We start from the raw sequence: 18,074 nt of genomic DNA on the forward strand, positions 1-18,074 counted from the left end.
TTAATGTAGCTAATAAAAGCATTAAACATACTTGCTGAAAGTTTTTTCTTCAGCATGCAGGAACTTAAACCAATGTAGCTGATATGATAAATATCCATGGTAAAGACTGAAATGTCTCCATGTTTGCCTCATGAAATAGGCTTCATGGAGAACGCACCCCAGATGTCTGTAATATTGTTGGGCTCTGGAAAAAAGGTAGCTACCAAAAAAATAATAAATACATCAAGCAATAGGACCAACTTTGAAGGAGTAAGAGGCAGGCCCTTGTTATTTTCTCTCTCATTACTATTTAAAGATATCAAGAATGTTACACTGTTACCCAACTGACTAAATAGGTGTTACCCAATTTCATAGTAATACCTAAAAGACAACTTTGTACTTTTTTTTTTTTTTTTTTTTTTTTTTAAAGCACAACTTCAATCTGGCCAAAGTAACTAACACTCCCTGAGCTTCTGGATGAGCCTGTGTCATGTATTAATTCCTTTTTAGCATTTTCATTTATCAGAACAATGTATTTCCCTTTGAACTACAGGAGCTGTACCAACTTCTTAAATTTCAAAGTGCTTTTGAGCCTTTAATTCAACAACTGATTTCCTTTAAAATATCTAGCAAGGGGGAGATGGTGGCACCTGCTGACACTTGTTCAACAGCACAGTGGTTCATGTGGTAGCATCACTTCCTTGGTGACAGCTTGGCAGGAGAAGAAAAGACAACGTAAATCCACCGCTGCATCCTTGCTTGAGCCGTCTCCCTCAGGTGTAATGGTTATGTGTTCCAGTCATATGCGGTTCTCAAGACAGATTATAACTACAGAAGCACTGCCTTTAAGGAAGAATTTTTGGTAGTTATTCCCCCCACCCCCTGCAAACATCAACATAATTCTCATAACTGTAAACTATGAGAATTATTTTACTATGTATTTTAAATAGTTCTTATTTTACCAAAAGCCTCCTGGGCAGGCCTGATACTTTTTACATTGATACAATGACACATTTCCACACCACTGAACAGTGACACAGGGTAAGAGAATGAACCCCAGGAAATGCAATTTAAGTGACTTGTCAAAGTCACATGCCTACACCTGCCTCTATTGTCATTTCTATTTCCATACGTCAGTCACTGCTGCAGTAAGGCAAAGCAGCAGCAATGGACAGAAGGTATTTGTTTCTTCAGGGTTCAGTGATTACTCCAACTTTCTGATGACCGTTTTAACTCCAGCTCAGCCCTAAGTGATTTCCTGGCTGTCAGGCAACCACAGTTTTAAAGATCAGTGGTCACTTACCGTCTAGAAGGAATTTCCTACATGAATTGTGTGATACTATGATGCTATACCAGTTTGGTGTCTGTAATAAGAAACTTCAAGTCTTCAGTCAGCATAAGGAAGTGATTCATCTGCAAATATAGTGCAACTCATGCAAAGACCTTTCAAGAAAAAGTATTGAAGGGAGATGAACTATGAGTAGCTTGAATGGCAACAAACTATTTGTTACAGATATAAATGTCACTGTGACTTCCTTTCAAACTTAGCATTAGAGTTGGAACTACTAGTTAAGGTTGAGTATCTGAAGAAAATAACTTAATTGCTTGCCTAGCACTAGACCTTTGGAATATAGTTATGGTGAGCAGGTTTCTAGCTTTTCCTGAAGGAAACTTTATGCTAAAAGAAATTACCAAAAAAATACATAAAAGTTACTGGATCAAACAAAGCCTTTGCTAACACATGGTATTGAAATTAAAGCTTGAAATATTAATACTCAATGAAATGGAAAAAAAATATTGAAACAGTGCTTACAGATGAACAAAATTATTTAATTCTTTCAGACCAACAGGACAAACACTAAACAGGTATTTTTGTAGTCTGATTTCTGTACACAAGGATTCTTCATTTCTTTGTAAAAGCATTAAAGATTCTACGTGCAAGTAGTTTAGAGGTGAGGAGGCTCCTATCTTGTGCAGGGAAACTACTGACAAATTAACAGTCTTTGTATTATTTACTATACCATACTTTTATGTAGTGGCAGCCTGGAAAAGCTTTCCCTTTCTCTGTTACACAAAGGAGTATGCAATATTTGATCTTCAGACATTTGTATGCCCTCTTCTTGCATGTATGTGGCTTTTCTCACACAAAAAATTTCCTGAAAAAGGTGAGCATTTCAGTCAGATGTGTCCTGCCTTTACCAGGCACACGCACATTGGGTCCCTATATTAAGCCAACTGTACTCAAGTATTTTATTATTGCTTAATTCTGTAATGTTATCTACATTCTCCTTTTTTTTTTAATAGTAATCTCAAACTGAATCGCTAATAATCATGAGCAAGCTCTGTGTAACTTCTGCCTACATGAGAGCAGCAAGGGTACAGTTAAAATTTTCTAAGGGAAATTAATAATTTGTGCAGTGAAGCTTCACTATTGTTGTTTTGCTGTGCTGAGCTGGTACTAAGAGTTTTTAGTATTTGGAGGAATGTTCCCCCTTAAAGATAACTTGACTAATACAAGCAGAAGAAAAACCCTTAAATCAGTAAAAAAAAAAATTTATTTTTGAAGCATTGAGCTCAAATACATGTGATTAAATCTCTTTGACTACTGAAAATAAGAATGTTTCAAGATATACTTTAAGCCAAGCTTTAGCCCACAAAGGATTTTCATAGTTAAATTTGAAACCTTTAGAAAACATTTTAAGTACTGACACCACTAACAAGTGGTATGTACAGTGCCCCAAAGAGGGTTAAAAGAAAGCATAATGTTCCATAGAAATGGCACCCTTAACTTGCACACTATGAGAAATTAAATAAATTTAATGATGAAATAGTCAATCACAAATTTAAGAATATTATGAGTTTACTTACTGCATGAGCACTGTTAACAGTCTTGTCTATATGTCTGTGTTCCTCATTACTAGCCACGAATTTTTAAGTCTTGGTTAAAATGGTTTAAAGTGGTTCTCCAGTTGAGTTCCCTGAACACTTTCCATTCCCTTGATTTCTGTCCCCAAGCTACTGGAAAACACCAGGAAACTCAGCAGATAAAATTTACCGTTAACAGTTACCTGTCTGGCCAGCTAACAGCATTGGCTAAACAGCAGTGTAACGATGGTCCTGGAAGTGGTACTGTAAAACCCCAGCTACTGCAAGCACAGAGAGTGTCTTGTAATACTAATTTGAACTTGAATCTATGTTAGCAGGTACAACACAGACATCTTAAACAGGTCTGAGCAAGGGTGTAGCAGGGCTATGCCATTACCTTGTTGAAGCTGAAGCTCAGCATATGAAGTTTCCAGAAATGCTGACACCCCCAGCCTGCAGTTCCAGCAGCCAGGGCAATTTTTCTTCCCCCTACTCTGTAGAAACTCTTCTACGGGATCTTTAGCCAAATGAATGGGAAAAACACTGATATCCTGCAGTCTAAGAGGGAAGGTATGGCAAATTAGCAAGATAAATACACAACCACCACCTTCCCCCTCTTCTTCAGGTGAATTTAGCCAGCCCTGAAGATGTTAATACAAATGCTAATGCTTAAAAAGGCAAAGTGTGTCACCAGGTATGTTGGAATTCACAAATTATTTAAGATTCTGCTTGAGAACTGAGTTAAGAATGCACCTAATGACAATTACTGCATTTTTCTCTTTGGCTTTCAAATCTACATCTAGTTTATCCTCAGCAGATGGCCTCAGCCATGGACATGGTGTCTTGGGGAAATAAGTGATTCCTTTTCAGCAGGTAGGATGATAGCTCTAGGTTTCTAAACCTGCAACTCAACTAGTAACTTCTGACCTTGAGGGCTACTGTGGTTCTGACTACAACCCTGTTGGCTTGAAGCCAAAATCCACTGTATCCTGCAAAAAAATCTCCTCATAAATGGCAGAGTTGTGCATGGATATTAAACCAAGAATCCATGCAAAATATGGCTGTAAGTCAGTTTGTTTTTAAAATGAATTCAAAGTTGCATACTCAGGTTGGCCAAGACACTAGTGAGTCAGTTGACAAAGCTTTTCAGGCCATTTTTTTACTGAACTGAAAGCAGAAAAATGAAGGAAACTAACCTGTAGTACTAGGGGCAGTTTCTCCTCATTCCCCAGTGAGGGTACTCTTTGCTAAAGCATGCATACTGACAACATCATTAAGGAAGTACATGTTGATGTGTAGTCTTCAGCTTTTATCCTTTATTACGTACACAGCAAAGAAGGCAGCATTAGACACACGCACAGTGTGTTACATCCATTCCATCCACAGCACACGCGCACACGCATACACACAGCCTTAAAAAAGTGTCTGTGATAAGGAACGTAGTATAAAGTTTGTGATCTTTATCTCTAAGCCCCTGAGCTTTTTCTCATAGTTAGGTGAAAAGGCAACGAACAAGTCTTTCCTTGCTCTGTAAGTGCTTTGTGCAACAACGTCCGTAGAGGGCATAAACAAGTCATGTTGGGAGGAGTGACACGAGTGTCTTACTCCCATATTCTCAGTCTCTTATCGCCATTTTTGCACCAAGTAGTTTCCAGTTATGTTTAGTTGTCATAGTCAGCTAATATAGCTCTTGCTCCTGTGATTAAAGTTAGGGTCGGTTCTGCAGCCCACAAAGGAAATGCAATCCCCACTCTCTCTCGAGATGTCATCTCGGTGATACTGTGGGACTAGAGAAGTTACCAGAATGTCGTGGGGACTGAAGAGGCACGGAGGGAGAACTGGGAGACAGTTTTCTTGGGCTGCATAGGTCACCATTGTGCAACTTCCACAGAAGTTCTTCATTTTCCATTGACAGGCGTTTGTTTACCTTTGATTCTTTCTCTAGCGACTCCTGTAAAACGGCTTGCTCTGTCGAAAGTTGCCTGCAAACGCAAGATTTACATCAGAACACATAACCCAAGTTGGAGGCTACAGCACTGAGCTTAATTGTTAAAGAAAGGTTTGAAATTGCATAAACTCCTCCTTGGTTTACTACTAAATTACTTCCTTAAAATGAGGATTTAGCATGTTCTCATCCTTGCTGGATTTAAACTGGTAGCTTGCAGAAAGCAGGAAAGAGTTCCAATAAGAAACATTCCTGAAGACCAGAAAAAGCATCTGAAAAGTCAGACTTGTTCTACTTTAAATGACAGATGCTTTTAAATGGCCATGCTGGAGCCTCTGGGTCTTGTGGCAGACTCAGCTCTACATAGAAGCTGCATTTCTTTAGTTTCCTTCAAACTGGAAGAGCATCCGCTCAAGCCATAGCTAAGTTTGGAGAACCTCAGACCCATTTTATTCATGTTAAATATTGGTGTTACTGCTAAAGAAAACACACCGGTCTTTTAGGTAATCTAAACTGGGGACAAATCACTCAACTGAATTGGTTGTAACTAAAACCAGGCTTAGCTTACAAGCCAGTAATATTTAAAGAGCTGATCTATAATAAGATGCTATTTCTGAGTTTCTTTTTATTCCTCAAAGTACTGTTTTGGAGCACTGAAGAACACATTGAGCCCTTCACCCCTTACAATCTGTTTCTGCTTCTTCTAGATAGGAATGCGCATTTGTAGAGATACAAGTGGGGAAGAAAGAGGCGCGTTCTTTTATGGAGCACTACAAAATCCCAGCCACTAATATTTACACAGAATTTTCTTTCTTGTCACAGGAACACCTTCCCCTAGTTCATAAGAACATTTAAAAGTCCACAGATATTTTTCACCTTGAAAGCTCCATGTGTTTGTCCATCCGAGCTTTTAATTCTTCATTTTCTTGCTGAACCTTCTTTAGTTTATCCATTAAGATTGTATTGTTCTCCAGCTTAGAAAAAAAAAAGGTCAGAGTTTAAAATAAAACCCATACATGCACTCATCAAGATACTAACTGAGCTATCACAGACGTTCATATCCTGGAGTTTGCAGACTTTGTTATGGAACTGCAAAAACCGAGAGCAGTGCGAGACTGACCTGCAGCCGTGGCTCACCATTCTGGCACAGTCAAACAGATCCTGCTTACCTCACCCTTGCGTAACACTGCATTTTGCCACTTGTGCTGATTAGATGCCAACAAAGGAGAGCTGGATAAGGGATCTACTAGTTAACCAGCACATTCTAGTAACTTCTGCCAGTGATGGGCAGCAGTTTTAGAAGCTGCTGCAGACAGAAGACTGTCTGGAAATAACACGCTGATGTGAGAAACGCAAGAGCTCCCCTGTCTGAACAGCTCTACCTGTCATTCTCCTGATTCCACTTCACTGCTGCAGGATGTTATCAAAAGTTAAGGAGAAACAGTGATTAAATGGTTGGATGGTCCACGGGCCATACTATGGCCAACGCCTATCAGAAAAGATTAAGGTTTACTAGTAATTTACTAGTAATTGTAGACGAGGGCAACATATGATGCTGTACGATACTGAACAACTGACATGAACGTCCATCTTCATATCCAAACCTCTTCCTATACTTCCTCATTGAAATCTTGCTTAAGCAGGTATTACAACAGTGTTCAAAGGTCCCACCCAGGATAAGGACACTGTCCTACCACAACTAAGAACATGCCAAGTAATTACAAGTTCCGCCCCCAAAATTGCCTTTTCATGTGGAATTATGCACAGATGAGGAGCAAATCCACACAGCTAAACAAGTAGCTTAAAGATAATAGCTGAAATGATTGACCTCAGCTAATCAACTCTAAATAAAAACATTTATTCCATTTCATATTTCATCCCTTCTTGTTTAATTAGGGTCATTTCCATGTTAATGTTTTCCTGACAGTGCAATCTATCTTCCCTAACACTCAAGCAAACATAGCAGGTAAGGATTTTTTCTTTGGGGGATGGAGGAGAAGAGAGGGAAGGGGAAAGGGAAGTGTGGAAGAGGCTCCCAGATAACCCTGTACTAACTTTGCAATAGTTTATGCAAACCAGTAGTTGTCTTAAGAGATTAAAAGGCCGTTTACAGCATCTGGTGATTCCTTTCCCCTCTTTACATTACGGCCCAATGCAGATATAATTGTACCTGCAACATGAGCACATCCCATCGTCATTTCATGTTTCCTTTTAAACAAAAAGTTAATCTCACATGTTTGACCAGCCCGAGTTCATTATCAGAACATAACTCAGAGATATGGTCCAAACCTGCCAGACCCCAAGGAAAACTCACCAGTTTTTCCATCTTCATTAGTTTGATATCTTGCTGATGGAGTTTCTCATTCTTGATCTCCAGTACTGCTTTCAAACTTTCCAACTCCTGTTCCAGATACATAATCTGTGGGTTTTTCTGAAAAATTTACACAGAGTTTCCTTAGTACCCTGAATTTCAGGAACAATTTAAGTGTTTCTCTTCTGTTTAGAAAGAGTAAGAAAATAAATATGGTAACGACAGTTACTTGTTCCAAGTAAAATCAAGTCAATCAGTTTAGAGTAAAAAAAAAAAAAAATTGCTACCACTTTCTCCTCTGTTTTTGTTTGTTCTTTGGTGTTGGTGGACAGCTGCAGTTTTCCTTGGAAGTTGTTCAGAAAACACTTTACACACAAATGTGAAAACCCCTTGTGAGTTAAAAGCAAGCACTAAAGCTGTCACAGCAAAACTTGTTTTGCAGGAGTGTCCAAAGGCTCCCTTTAAGGCTAGGAGTTCCAAAATTTATTTCATATTACTCATAACCCATCCCAAGAGGTAATTAGAGTAAACATTTGAAGAGTTTTTAGATGCTGGAGTAGTTCTTAAAGCACCAGAAATTCAAAGCTATGAACTTGACTGCAGCTGATCTTCCCTGTTTTGAGTCTGAAGGTAGCTGGTTCATAAGCAGAAATTGGAAATTTATATTTTTACATTCTTCTGAAAGCCTAGCAATGCAATTGCACATAAAAATCTTGCACTGCTGTACATTCACGACTTAACTACAATACAGCAAGTTATGACTTTCTTTTTTATTTTTCCTTTTTTTGTTGTTTTCCAGGAGGTGGAGGGGAGAGAAGGAGGGTGACAGGGCAGATCTCATTTCTTCAAAGACCTATTTTCCTAAGTAAGGAACTGTTCACACACTGCAGAGTAAAACACATTCTCTACATTTCGAAGGCAAACTCACAGGCAAAAATAAGGAGAAATAAAGCAAGTCTCAGTCCATTTCCAGGTAGTCTGAGTGGAACACAAACAGAAAACAATGATTGTGTTGTGCAACTAAGTTTATCTTTAAAAACAAACTAAACTTGTTGTAGCCTATTTGGGTAAGAATACTGGTGTACTGCACTGAGTAACAGCATCACTGCCACATCAGAAACCTGACACTCAGTGGGCAGTGCCTGCAGCTCTGTGGGGTGCAGTCCCACCGGGAGTCAGTACATTTCACAGGTAACTAGGGCCTCATCACCCACACATCTCATTCTCCTGCCTTTTATAAAGGACTGTGGCATTAGTGATGTTTAATTTCTATGTTTGAACAGAAGTCCATGTGAGGGTGGGGTGGGGTGGGCTGTGCTGCCTCAGAGGAGGAGGCAGACAATTTGAACTTCCTTCCTCCCTTTTGTGGCTTTACATGGAATCAAAGAGCTAGTGAGAAAAGTGATCCCAAAAAGTTTAAATACAGCTTACAATATGTTCAAATTTTTTTTTCTTTCCCTCCTCTGCCCCAATGGACTTAAAATGTCTTTTTAAAGTTAAATCTGAGCCACTACATTAGCTATTCAGAGTAGAACACAGAGCCAGATAAAAAGACTGAAAGGCCTACATAAGATTTTAGCAAAAAAGCTGGGAATATCAAGTGACACTATCTAAATAATACTTGAGGAGTTGGAAATACCCCTCTGTCTTCAAAGGGCTAGTGGAAATTCTGATAGTGCAGAATTTGTGTTTAGTACAGAAGAAAACACTGTGTCAAATCAGTATTGTTCCATAGAGATGCCTCAAGCTTATGACGTGTCTTATGCTGTCAGGATGCAAAGTGCATTTTCAGCTCTGTAAAGGCACTTTGCTATTGCTCCTTTAAATTAAACAACATCTGAGTATTCCTATGGAATACAGCTCAAACTCCCAAGTGCAGTGTACAACGTGTTTGCTTTGGTATCATCTCTCCCAACCACAACAACACACTGTGGTTTCAGATTCTTCTTGCAGCAGTTCTGTCCTGCCACTAGAATCAGCAGTAAGAGAGAAAACAGTAAATTAAATTCCAGTGGAAACCAGGACAATTTCGAAACATCCTCAGTGAGTTTTTAAAAGGGTGGAATTTCTCTTTGTGGGATAAGCAATACTACTGGTATTCCAGTTATTTCCAGGTAACCAGAACGATAAGCATGTTTGTGTCTAACACTCCCAGTGCATGAAAAACCTCTCGGAGCACATTTCTAACCCAGGAGCATCACTGATAACAGCAGCCTTGGCAGGAAATGCAGGACAAAAAAATTTATCTAAAGGAGAAATCATCAACAAGTATGAATCAATATTTGAATAAATGTATTAAGACTCAAGTACAAGGAGGGAGTTGTGTAGTAGTGATGTAAGCCCACACTGAGCATAGTGCTGTTAGAACCTTTAACAACTGCCCAGAAGAAAGCTGTGGTACAACTTTTGTGTATATGTAGATCTTCAGTTTAGCTGAGGCTATAAATTACACCACTGACTTACTCAACAGCTTTACAGATTTCTAATGGTAAGGTTAATACACAGTGTTGCAGTGATTGGGAAAAACTTCTGGATGGTGAGCCATTTACATAAAATATTAATAAGCATAGGACCCCTATCAGGCTTGATTGCAATCCATTCATAGTATGCAATAAAATAAACTCAGGCTGAAAAGATCTGCTCATCTGCATAACTTTTGAAGATAAGACTTACTTGGCTGGCTTTTTCTTTGGCTATTTGTTTTTGCTCTTCTAATTTCAACTTCTCACTCAGAGAATCGTTTTCACATTTTAATTCATCGATTTTTTTCTGAAATGAAAAGATATGGTATAGTTAGGCCAAGAATAAAGTGCACATCTCCAAACTGCCTTTTAAGTTCTAGACTGCTGCCATGACCCCAACCCGTAACAAACCTCTAACAGTTCCTGCTTCTCTTTAAAGGAATCTTCAAGCGATTTCCTTTCAGATTCATGGGCACTCTTGAGCTCTGCAATGAAGTATTTTTGCATATTTTAATACTGTTTAAGACATGAAAACTCTTTTTGAAAAGAACTGGCACAAAAAGTCAGCCCATACCCATACACAGAGATGCAGAGTCACTAACACAGAAAGAACATTTATCATCAACTGATCCAAAGCATGTCCGAAGTTTATTTTATTGCTGCTTCAGATTTGCTGGTTGCCCCCTATATGATCCATTTCATTAGATGACAGCATATCAATTTTGAAAGCATTCATCTACATGCAACAAATGGATGAACTGAGCACAAGAGACACATCAGACAAAAGCCAAGTTTCTGATGGGAAACAGTGAAAATGCAAACTGTATCTTCCAAAACCTTCTAGAAAAACAGTTCCTTTCCTATTTTGGAGATGTCAGGCAGAGGAGTTTGCTCTTTGATTGCGGTGGAAGCACCACCAGTTTTAATGATGCTAAAGTATCACTGGAAACTTGGCTATCAAGTGGAGTTGGAGGTAGGATGGAAATCATCATTACTTAAATCAATTAGATGCCATGCCATTTAAAACTGAGCACACTCATCACCCCCTCCCTGAAAAGCAGCCTTTGCCCCAGTGTAATGTGAACAGTGTGTAATATTTCTCAACACTCCCATGTCAGTCTGGAAAGCACACGATCCTGCTTATCCTCAATTTCCGTTTTGAGGTGCTCCTTATAGAAATAGAGGGGTGGGAGCAATTACTCCTTAACTTGAGATTTTAAGGGCAGACTGCAATTCATCTTTTACTGAAAGAATCTTCACTCTGCAACAGTTTTAATAGTTTCATTCAACTACAACGGGATCATGGTGATTTCTGTATGTAAAATGAGTCTTGTTCAGCTCCAAAAGAAGGAAGCTAAAAACACTTCAGCCAGTGTTTTTAAACATAGCTGACCACCAATAATAATAAAATGGACACACTGATTAAAAAGTTTGAATATTTTTGCTCATGACTAGCAATACTATAGTGTATGTACCTGAATACAAAATACTTGCCTGTAAAAGAGGATTCATACTCCTTTTTCAGCTCCTCTACTTTTTCTGAGTGGCTGTTTTCAAGTTCCAGCTTAAAGTTTTCATGTGTGATATTTAAGTTGTCCACCTGCAATAAGACAACATGATTATTTTTTCCCCCTCTTATATATGTCAACTTAACCCTCGTCTAAAGTATTGTTCTGATGGCTTTACACAGTATGTCGACTATGTTTTAAATAATCTAGGTAGCACTTAACAGATGGAGACAGGAAAAGCTAAGCCACATACAACACTTAATAGATGAGAGTGATGCCTCACAGTTAACTGCTGCCAACAGGATGATGCATGCATCTTGCACACATGCAGTTGTTGCAAAGCAAGGTCACAGACTAGCTGTGTCTATATAAATCTTAAAACTTCAGCTGCCTCAAGTAATCCAGTGGAGCTCCAGAAGTCATTGAAGCTTGCAGAACACCAGGAGCCTCCATAAGCTTAAAGATCTGGACAGTTTAGTGTAGTGATATTTTTATAGTTGCAACAAAGTAGAGTTTCACATTAGATAAAATAACTCCATTATTAGAAAACCCCAGGATTCTCTGAAGGCTCATTTGTAGCAGAAAGCAATTGTTAAGAGAACATTCCTACTTCTAATGTCACAAACCTGCTCCTGGAGTTGCGCTTTGTACTTTTCAGCCTCTTCAATGCAAATACTTTGGAGTTTCTCACATTCTGCAGTGTAGAACTGTTTAAGCCTCTCCTCCAGCTCAGCTAAATCATTGTGATGTTGCTGGTTTAACTTCTGCAAAAATCCTTCATAAGCAGCTTGCAGTTCATTCCTGTCTCTCTCCAATTTCTCACAAGCTGCAGAAGTGGTTACTGAAGATATCAGAAAAGAAAGAAAAATGTAATTGGATCAAGTTCAATGCTAATGTCACTGTTTTTGTTACAAGTACTCTGCACAGCAACACGGTTAAACAAAGACAAATTTATGCATTAAATGAGTCCCACCTACAAGGACACATGAAAAGATCTTTGCAAAAATTTCTAATTCAGTTTTTCTTATGCTGAGAATTAATTGCATCTAGTTAAAACAGGAATCCACATAGAAAGCACAAGTGTGACAGTTTGTCATGACAAAGAAGAAGAATGTCTCATGAGAGACACTGGAGTGCTCCAATAAAAAAAATAAATAATAATTTGGATTTGCCGCTTCACCTAATTTGATCCCATTTCAGCAGCACATTTATCAGAGTACTTCTCCTTTTGATATATAAACCACTTAGCTAAATTTGAAAGTTTTATTATCCTGAAGACCATCCATTCAATGTGTTACACTCAGGTATGCAGCAGAGAAGCAGTTCTAGCCTGACATGGACTGCTCAATACAAATCTGAAATGTACTGCTAATACGTGTACGCTCAAGATATTTAAATATGCAAGATACAGAATAGCTTCAGGCAGAAAGTGCAGAGTACTAAGAAAACAGAAGGAAATCCTGTGTAATTCTCTTTACATTTATATTAACACAGGTCAGCTAAGAAGACTGCCTACGGTTTTTTCCTCACATTTACAGCTGATTAAAAGGCAAAACAGAAGTTAGTAAATTGTACTTGAGTTTGAAATGTAATATTCCCAACTCCAGCCAGACCCAAATAGGAGCAGCCATTTTCCTACGTGACTGGAGCAGGCACCTAATGCAGTTCCAGCTGCACCCAAAGCCTGGAAGAAGCAAGCTGAAAGAGACCTCTAAGGCAAGCATGTGGTCACTGACCTTAAGCAAAATGGGCTCTATACAGACTCCAGTGCTTTAGTTTAAAAGAAATGAGTCCGATGAGTGTCTACTTAAGAGAAAAATAACTAAAACGTTAACTTGATCTAGAATCAAATATGAGAGAAATCATGCATACACAGACTTTACAGCAGCCTGGCACACTGCCCAAACAGTATAAATACAAACTCTCTGTAAAAGCATGGGAAGATTGGAGGATTTTTGTACAGGCAGTACAGGAAATTCTCATGACAGCTGTTTGAGCTGTGAGAGACATAAATTCCAGTATCTTCAAGGACTGATGCCCAAAGCAGTACTGGGCTTGGCTCTAGGGAGAGCAGCCTGCCCCAGCAGAGCGCCCCAAGTTACGTGTGTGTAGGACTCCCTGTTTGCTACTGCTCATCCAGAACAAGTAACTCGATGAATGATACTTGCACTCTTTTTTAAGGACACTGTGAAGAAGTCTTGGCCCCGCTGCCTTCCCTTGGTACCTGCAGTTGAACTAGAAAGTGTACGAGAGTGAGCTGTACTGCACAGAAATGAATCTGCATGTGTGCCTACCTGAATTAGTTTTAACAGCAGGCTTAGCTCTGCGCTAGGTCTGTGTGAAAGACCTGCTGATCACAACAGATTTAAGCCAAGCTATTCATCCTGTGAGTGGCAACAACGCCACTAAAGGCTCAACTGAAAAATACCACAACGTTCTCTGCAACTCAAGCACATTCCACACTTTTCTATACTTTCTATACCACCACCGAGAAAGGTTTTTATTTACCTATCTCTTCTTTCCACAAACTTCTATTATAAGTGCTCCCTTTGGAAAAAATAAGAAAAAATAGCATTCACATTTCTATCACATTGCATTGGCATAAAGTTGTTGAATATATGTGCTCTGCTTTAACACGGTTTTGGGGAAGAGGAAACATCATAGGTAGGGGACATTATTTTATAATGCAAAGAACCAGGCAATAAACCAAATGGAGACATTACAGAGCCAACCACACGCAGAATGGATCTGACCATCAAGAGGGGTAGAGTTGACAGGCTGGCAACTCACATGCCTCATTTGAGATAACTGCTTCAAATGATCCACTTCCTTCAAAACCAGCAGAGGAAGAAGCAAGCATCCAATTCTTTATTTGCAAGGCCAGAACCATTTGTTTGCCGCCATTTAGCTAAAAGAACGTGCTGCCTATCATTGTCTTATCTTTAAATGTCAGCACACAGAACTTCGGATGATGCAAAACACTTCAGAAAAAGCAAATAGCAAACCACGCCTTTGTCAAAGAAAACAGACGCATCAGCTCTTGTTCAGCCAGTTTGCAATTCAGATTTACGAGAAGGCTAACGTTACAAAGGCAAACAAAAACTTTTAAAACTTGCACTGGCAGCTGAACGCTGTGTTACCTTGAAGGCAATGTCTGGCGTCTTCAAAGCTGGAGGCTGCAATGCTTGCTCATAGATTGCAAGCCTGACTCGAATCCTTGCCATCCAAACCAAGAGCAGAACCACCATACCACCACTAAGTTCCCAGTATCGTGGTGGTGCAAAAAACTGTGTGTGTGAAGTTTCAGGAAAAGCACCAACTGAAGAATTGTTGATTTGAAATTATGAGAAGTCCTGTAAACCAAAATTTGTCCCCATACTCGAGATTCAAGTTTTTGCAGCAAGTATTTTGCACAACCCTATCCATCTCCAGACTGAATCATCTAATTTATGACTGTACACTACACCTTGTTTTAAGAAAGGGACAAGCCGTGAAAAAGGCCACTAATTCTGTAGTTTGGCCACTCATCCACTGCAAGGGTATGCTGCAAAACTCCTGACTAACCAACCTTGATGGCTACTCAAAGAGTTTTCTCATAGAACTGGTGCTTAATTTTGAAGAAAAATTTCTAACTGGAACACGTGCTCTTCCAGCAGTGCACACAGAAATCTCTATTCTGACTTCTCATCCACTTCAGAGACACCTGAAGGGCATGCTTCAGTTTTTGTATATGACTGCTGTGCTTCCTTTCCCTTCTTAAAGTGCTTCCCTCCACAACTGCACATCTTCATTATGTCACGTGTTATAACAGACCACAGACCTTGAGCAAAAAAACCATCAGGAGGCAAGCAAGGAGAAATACTGCTCTTTCCAACAGCATTTGAGAGAAAAATCAAGCCATAGTGATGAAAAGATGCGCTATCCATTAGTATATTAAGTTTGTTCAATCTCATCTGTAACACTCGACAGTTTTCAGCTTTAAGGACTGAGCACATGGAATGGTGTACTTGGCCACTAGAAGCAAGATTAACTTCTTGATTCAAATAGCAAAGCCATTAATATTTTCCCCCCCACTTGGTTGTCCAAGCCTCTCCTCCCAATCATACAACACCACCTCTCCCTGTATTATTACAACAGGGATTAAGATTAACCTGTATTTTTCGGCTTCTTCCCACCTGTTATAAACACAAAATAAATTAAGAACCTGGTTCTTAAAGGCAGAACGATGACCTCTGGCAACCACAGGAAGTTTCTGAGATTTCTAAGATTCGGTAATTTTGACTCCAGTTTCTTCAGATCAGAAACGCTGATTTTTGATGTGTAAAATTAACTTTGATCTGTAGGAGTTAACAATCTTGCATCTTGGGTATTTCATTGCAAAGCTTTCTGTGTGCCAGAACTATAAAATAAATGCCTGCAAAACAGAATTCCAGAACCAGGCACGTGGCAACTCCCTGCAACTGTGCAAACAGCAGCAGATCCAAACCATGTGAACAGCAGCACCAGCTGAAGGAGAGGACTACAAAAGTTGCCTTATTTTGCAGTATTCTCAAGAAATCTATTTCATATTTTGAGTAAAAGTAGCCAAGAGATAGGACCTTACAATTGTGCAATATCTCCTTCTTACAAAATTTATTTTTTCTTATTCTAAAACAATTTATCATCCAATTCAGTTCTTATGGCTAAAATGCTTACGAAAACACATTTTTCAACTTACATTCCCCTAGAATTCACCAACCATAGCGCTAAGAAGGTAAAACATAATGGATATCTTTTTTTTTTTTTAATCCTAAATTAAATTGCTTTGAAACAAAAGTTATCTTCGTAAATTGTCTAAGTCACTCACTGGTCTAGTTATGATTTATGAAAAGTCATTAGACTGTCTGACATTGTGAAACAGAGGTCACTAGGACAGTAAACTAGCAGCACTTTAATAGAGGTGGGGGATGTGAAAAGAGGATAATTACCAGAAAACATCAAGTACTTAGCATGGTGTTATGTCACAGCACATAACACTATTGCTCTAACTTTATATTTCACATTGCAAGAGCTATTGCATATGTTCCATTGATCAATAGTAAGTCTACTGTAGATACGAATGTTCATTTCCTTCTCCATATATTTTTTTTAAGTGTTATCTAATAATTAATGCATTGTTTTGGCAGATTCTCAATACTGGAAATTCTTCTACCCAAACATGCTTTCAAGCTTATGACCAAGTTTCTCTTGGTGTTACTTCTGTAACGAGACTAATGGTACAGGATGTTAAGCCACATTTCATATTTTTGTTCCTGGGCAAGTTGAAACGAGGCAAGTAGACCAAAAAAACCATGCTTTAAGCTACATTTAAGTGGCTATGGTTGAATACATATGTGAAGCATTCAGATACCTGTCAGGAAGTAAGTTCTTGTCCTCTAATGCTGCAAACACTACAGTGTCAGCACGCAGGCAAATGTACAACTCGTGGCAAGTTAGGCTGTGCCTCAAATAATGGATAGAAATGTCTACCTACTATTAAGTACTTTTAAGGACCACCAAAACCTGAAAAACAAATCACAATCGCTCCACCCATCTGTAAAATACAATCGTCTTCTTCATCCCAACCTCCAAAACATTTTAAAGGTAATTTATTAATCAAAAAGAGCATTAAGGTATTTTGAAGAAAATACTATTTATCAATTGCAATGCAGCAAGTGGAGAGGAGAGAGAGCGAGGTCAGGCACTTGGGTGGCTCTACAAGCCTCTCCAGCCCACTGAAAAAGGCTCACAAATGGCAATTTTCAAAGGGCCAAGGTGGGCACATGCTGAGTCAGCTTTGCACCTGCTGTTTTGTAGCAGGACTGAGCTGGATCACGTCCAGTGTGGTTTTTTATCTCTGAAGAAATATGCAGCTTTTGCAATTTCTACTTACATAATTAAACAGGTAACTAGAAATAATTTACACACTAGCTTGCATCTTAATAAGAAGGGAAACAGGTGACAAACAGGACAATCCATATTTGCTCTAGGCTCCCAGAACCAAGGCACTTATGTTTATGGCTGGAGATTTTAAGGAAACCCAAGTTCAGAACCCAACTGTTAATGAATTTTAACACCTTTGGAAAAGCCCATTCCCCAAACACATCATCATTGCCAACCCTCCTCACACATGTTCCCAGCTACTGAGAGCAGAAAGCAGTGTCCAGTAACCATCCTCCCCACGCTCTGCGTAGCCACGTGGTTGCTGCACAAGGCGGGTTCTCAGATCGTAATGTATATTTTGATCATTAAACAGAAAGGGTATTTGATAGAAAAGGTCATACAGAATAACCCAGCAAAACAGACAATTTGACAGCTAGCCAATTTGGTTTTGCAAGGTAGATCAAGGAGCTTGGGAGCATGCACAATAAAACTTCAAAGCAAGAAACTGAGGAGTCCAAACTGGACAGGGTGCAAGCTGCAGGAGTCTTCGTATTCCTCTCCAACTCAGCAACGTGCAGGGCACAGACTACACTGAGCTAGGCGAACCCGATTCCTCTTCCTAGATGGCCGGCTCCCAAACTGCAAACCAACAGGCATTAACAACACAGCAGCTGCGACTCCACAAAACATGTCCACACAGCCAAAATAAGAGTCAAACTGCACTTAACTTTCTGAGCCAATCTGCGCCTAGGTCATCTGTGAATCAAAATTCACAGTACTTGCACCAAAATAGCCTATGGAAATCTTAAGTTCAGCTATATCCATTTAACAGTGGCAATAGAAAGCTGATTAGCAGGTGTGTATTTAAACTGATTATTTTCAGCTAAAGCTACCATTACAAGAACGCTTTTCTCACACCTTGTCAACAAATTAGGCCTGTCTGGCTTAATTTATTTCTTTTTTAATCTTTTTTTAAAAAAAAAACAAATATTTTTCAAGCTAGATGGAATTGAAGACCTGTGTAGTTTTTAATTTCTGTGATTAAATTCACTCCCTTTATGTGCTGAGGAGTACTGACAGGCTAGATGTGTGATGACAAAGCT

General features: G+C 39.1%; 1 protein-coding gene across 2 annotated transcripts in view; it reads right to left on the minus strand.

The window, feature by feature from the left end:
* Positions 1–4,140: 4,140 nt before the first annotated feature.
* Positions 4,141–18,074, minus strand: part of MTUS1 (microtubule associated scaffold protein 1) — a 33,316-nt gene continuing 19,382 nt past the window's right edge. For both annotated transcript variants that reach the window (XM_010170302.1, XM_029085532.1), the window contains 7 exons: positions 11,697–11,911; positions 11,057–11,162; positions 9,974–10,047; positions 9,774–9,869; positions 7,104–7,220; positions 5,666–5,763; positions 4,141–4,826 (listed from right to left, as the gene is read on the minus strand). In XM_010170302.1, the coding sequence (XP_010168604.1) occupies positions 4,610–4,826; positions 5,666–5,763; positions 7,104–7,220; positions 9,774–9,869; positions 9,974–10,047; positions 11,057–11,162; positions 11,697–11,911 (923 nt within the window). In that variant the 3' untranslated portion in view covers positions 4,141–4,609. The remainder of the gene's footprint in view (positions 4,827–5,665; positions 5,764–7,103; positions 7,221–9,773; positions 9,870–9,973; positions 10,048–11,056; positions 11,163–11,696; positions 11,912–18,074) is intronic.

This window comes from Antrostomus carolinensis, unplaced genomic scaffold (genome assembly GCF_000700745.2).
Source record: "Antrostomus carolinensis isolate BGI_N321 unplaced genomic scaffold, ASM70074v2 scaffold14516, whole genome shotgun sequence".
Lineage (NCBI taxonomy): Eukaryota > Metazoa > Chordata > Aves > Caprimulgiformes > Caprimulgidae > Antrostomus > Antrostomus carolinensis.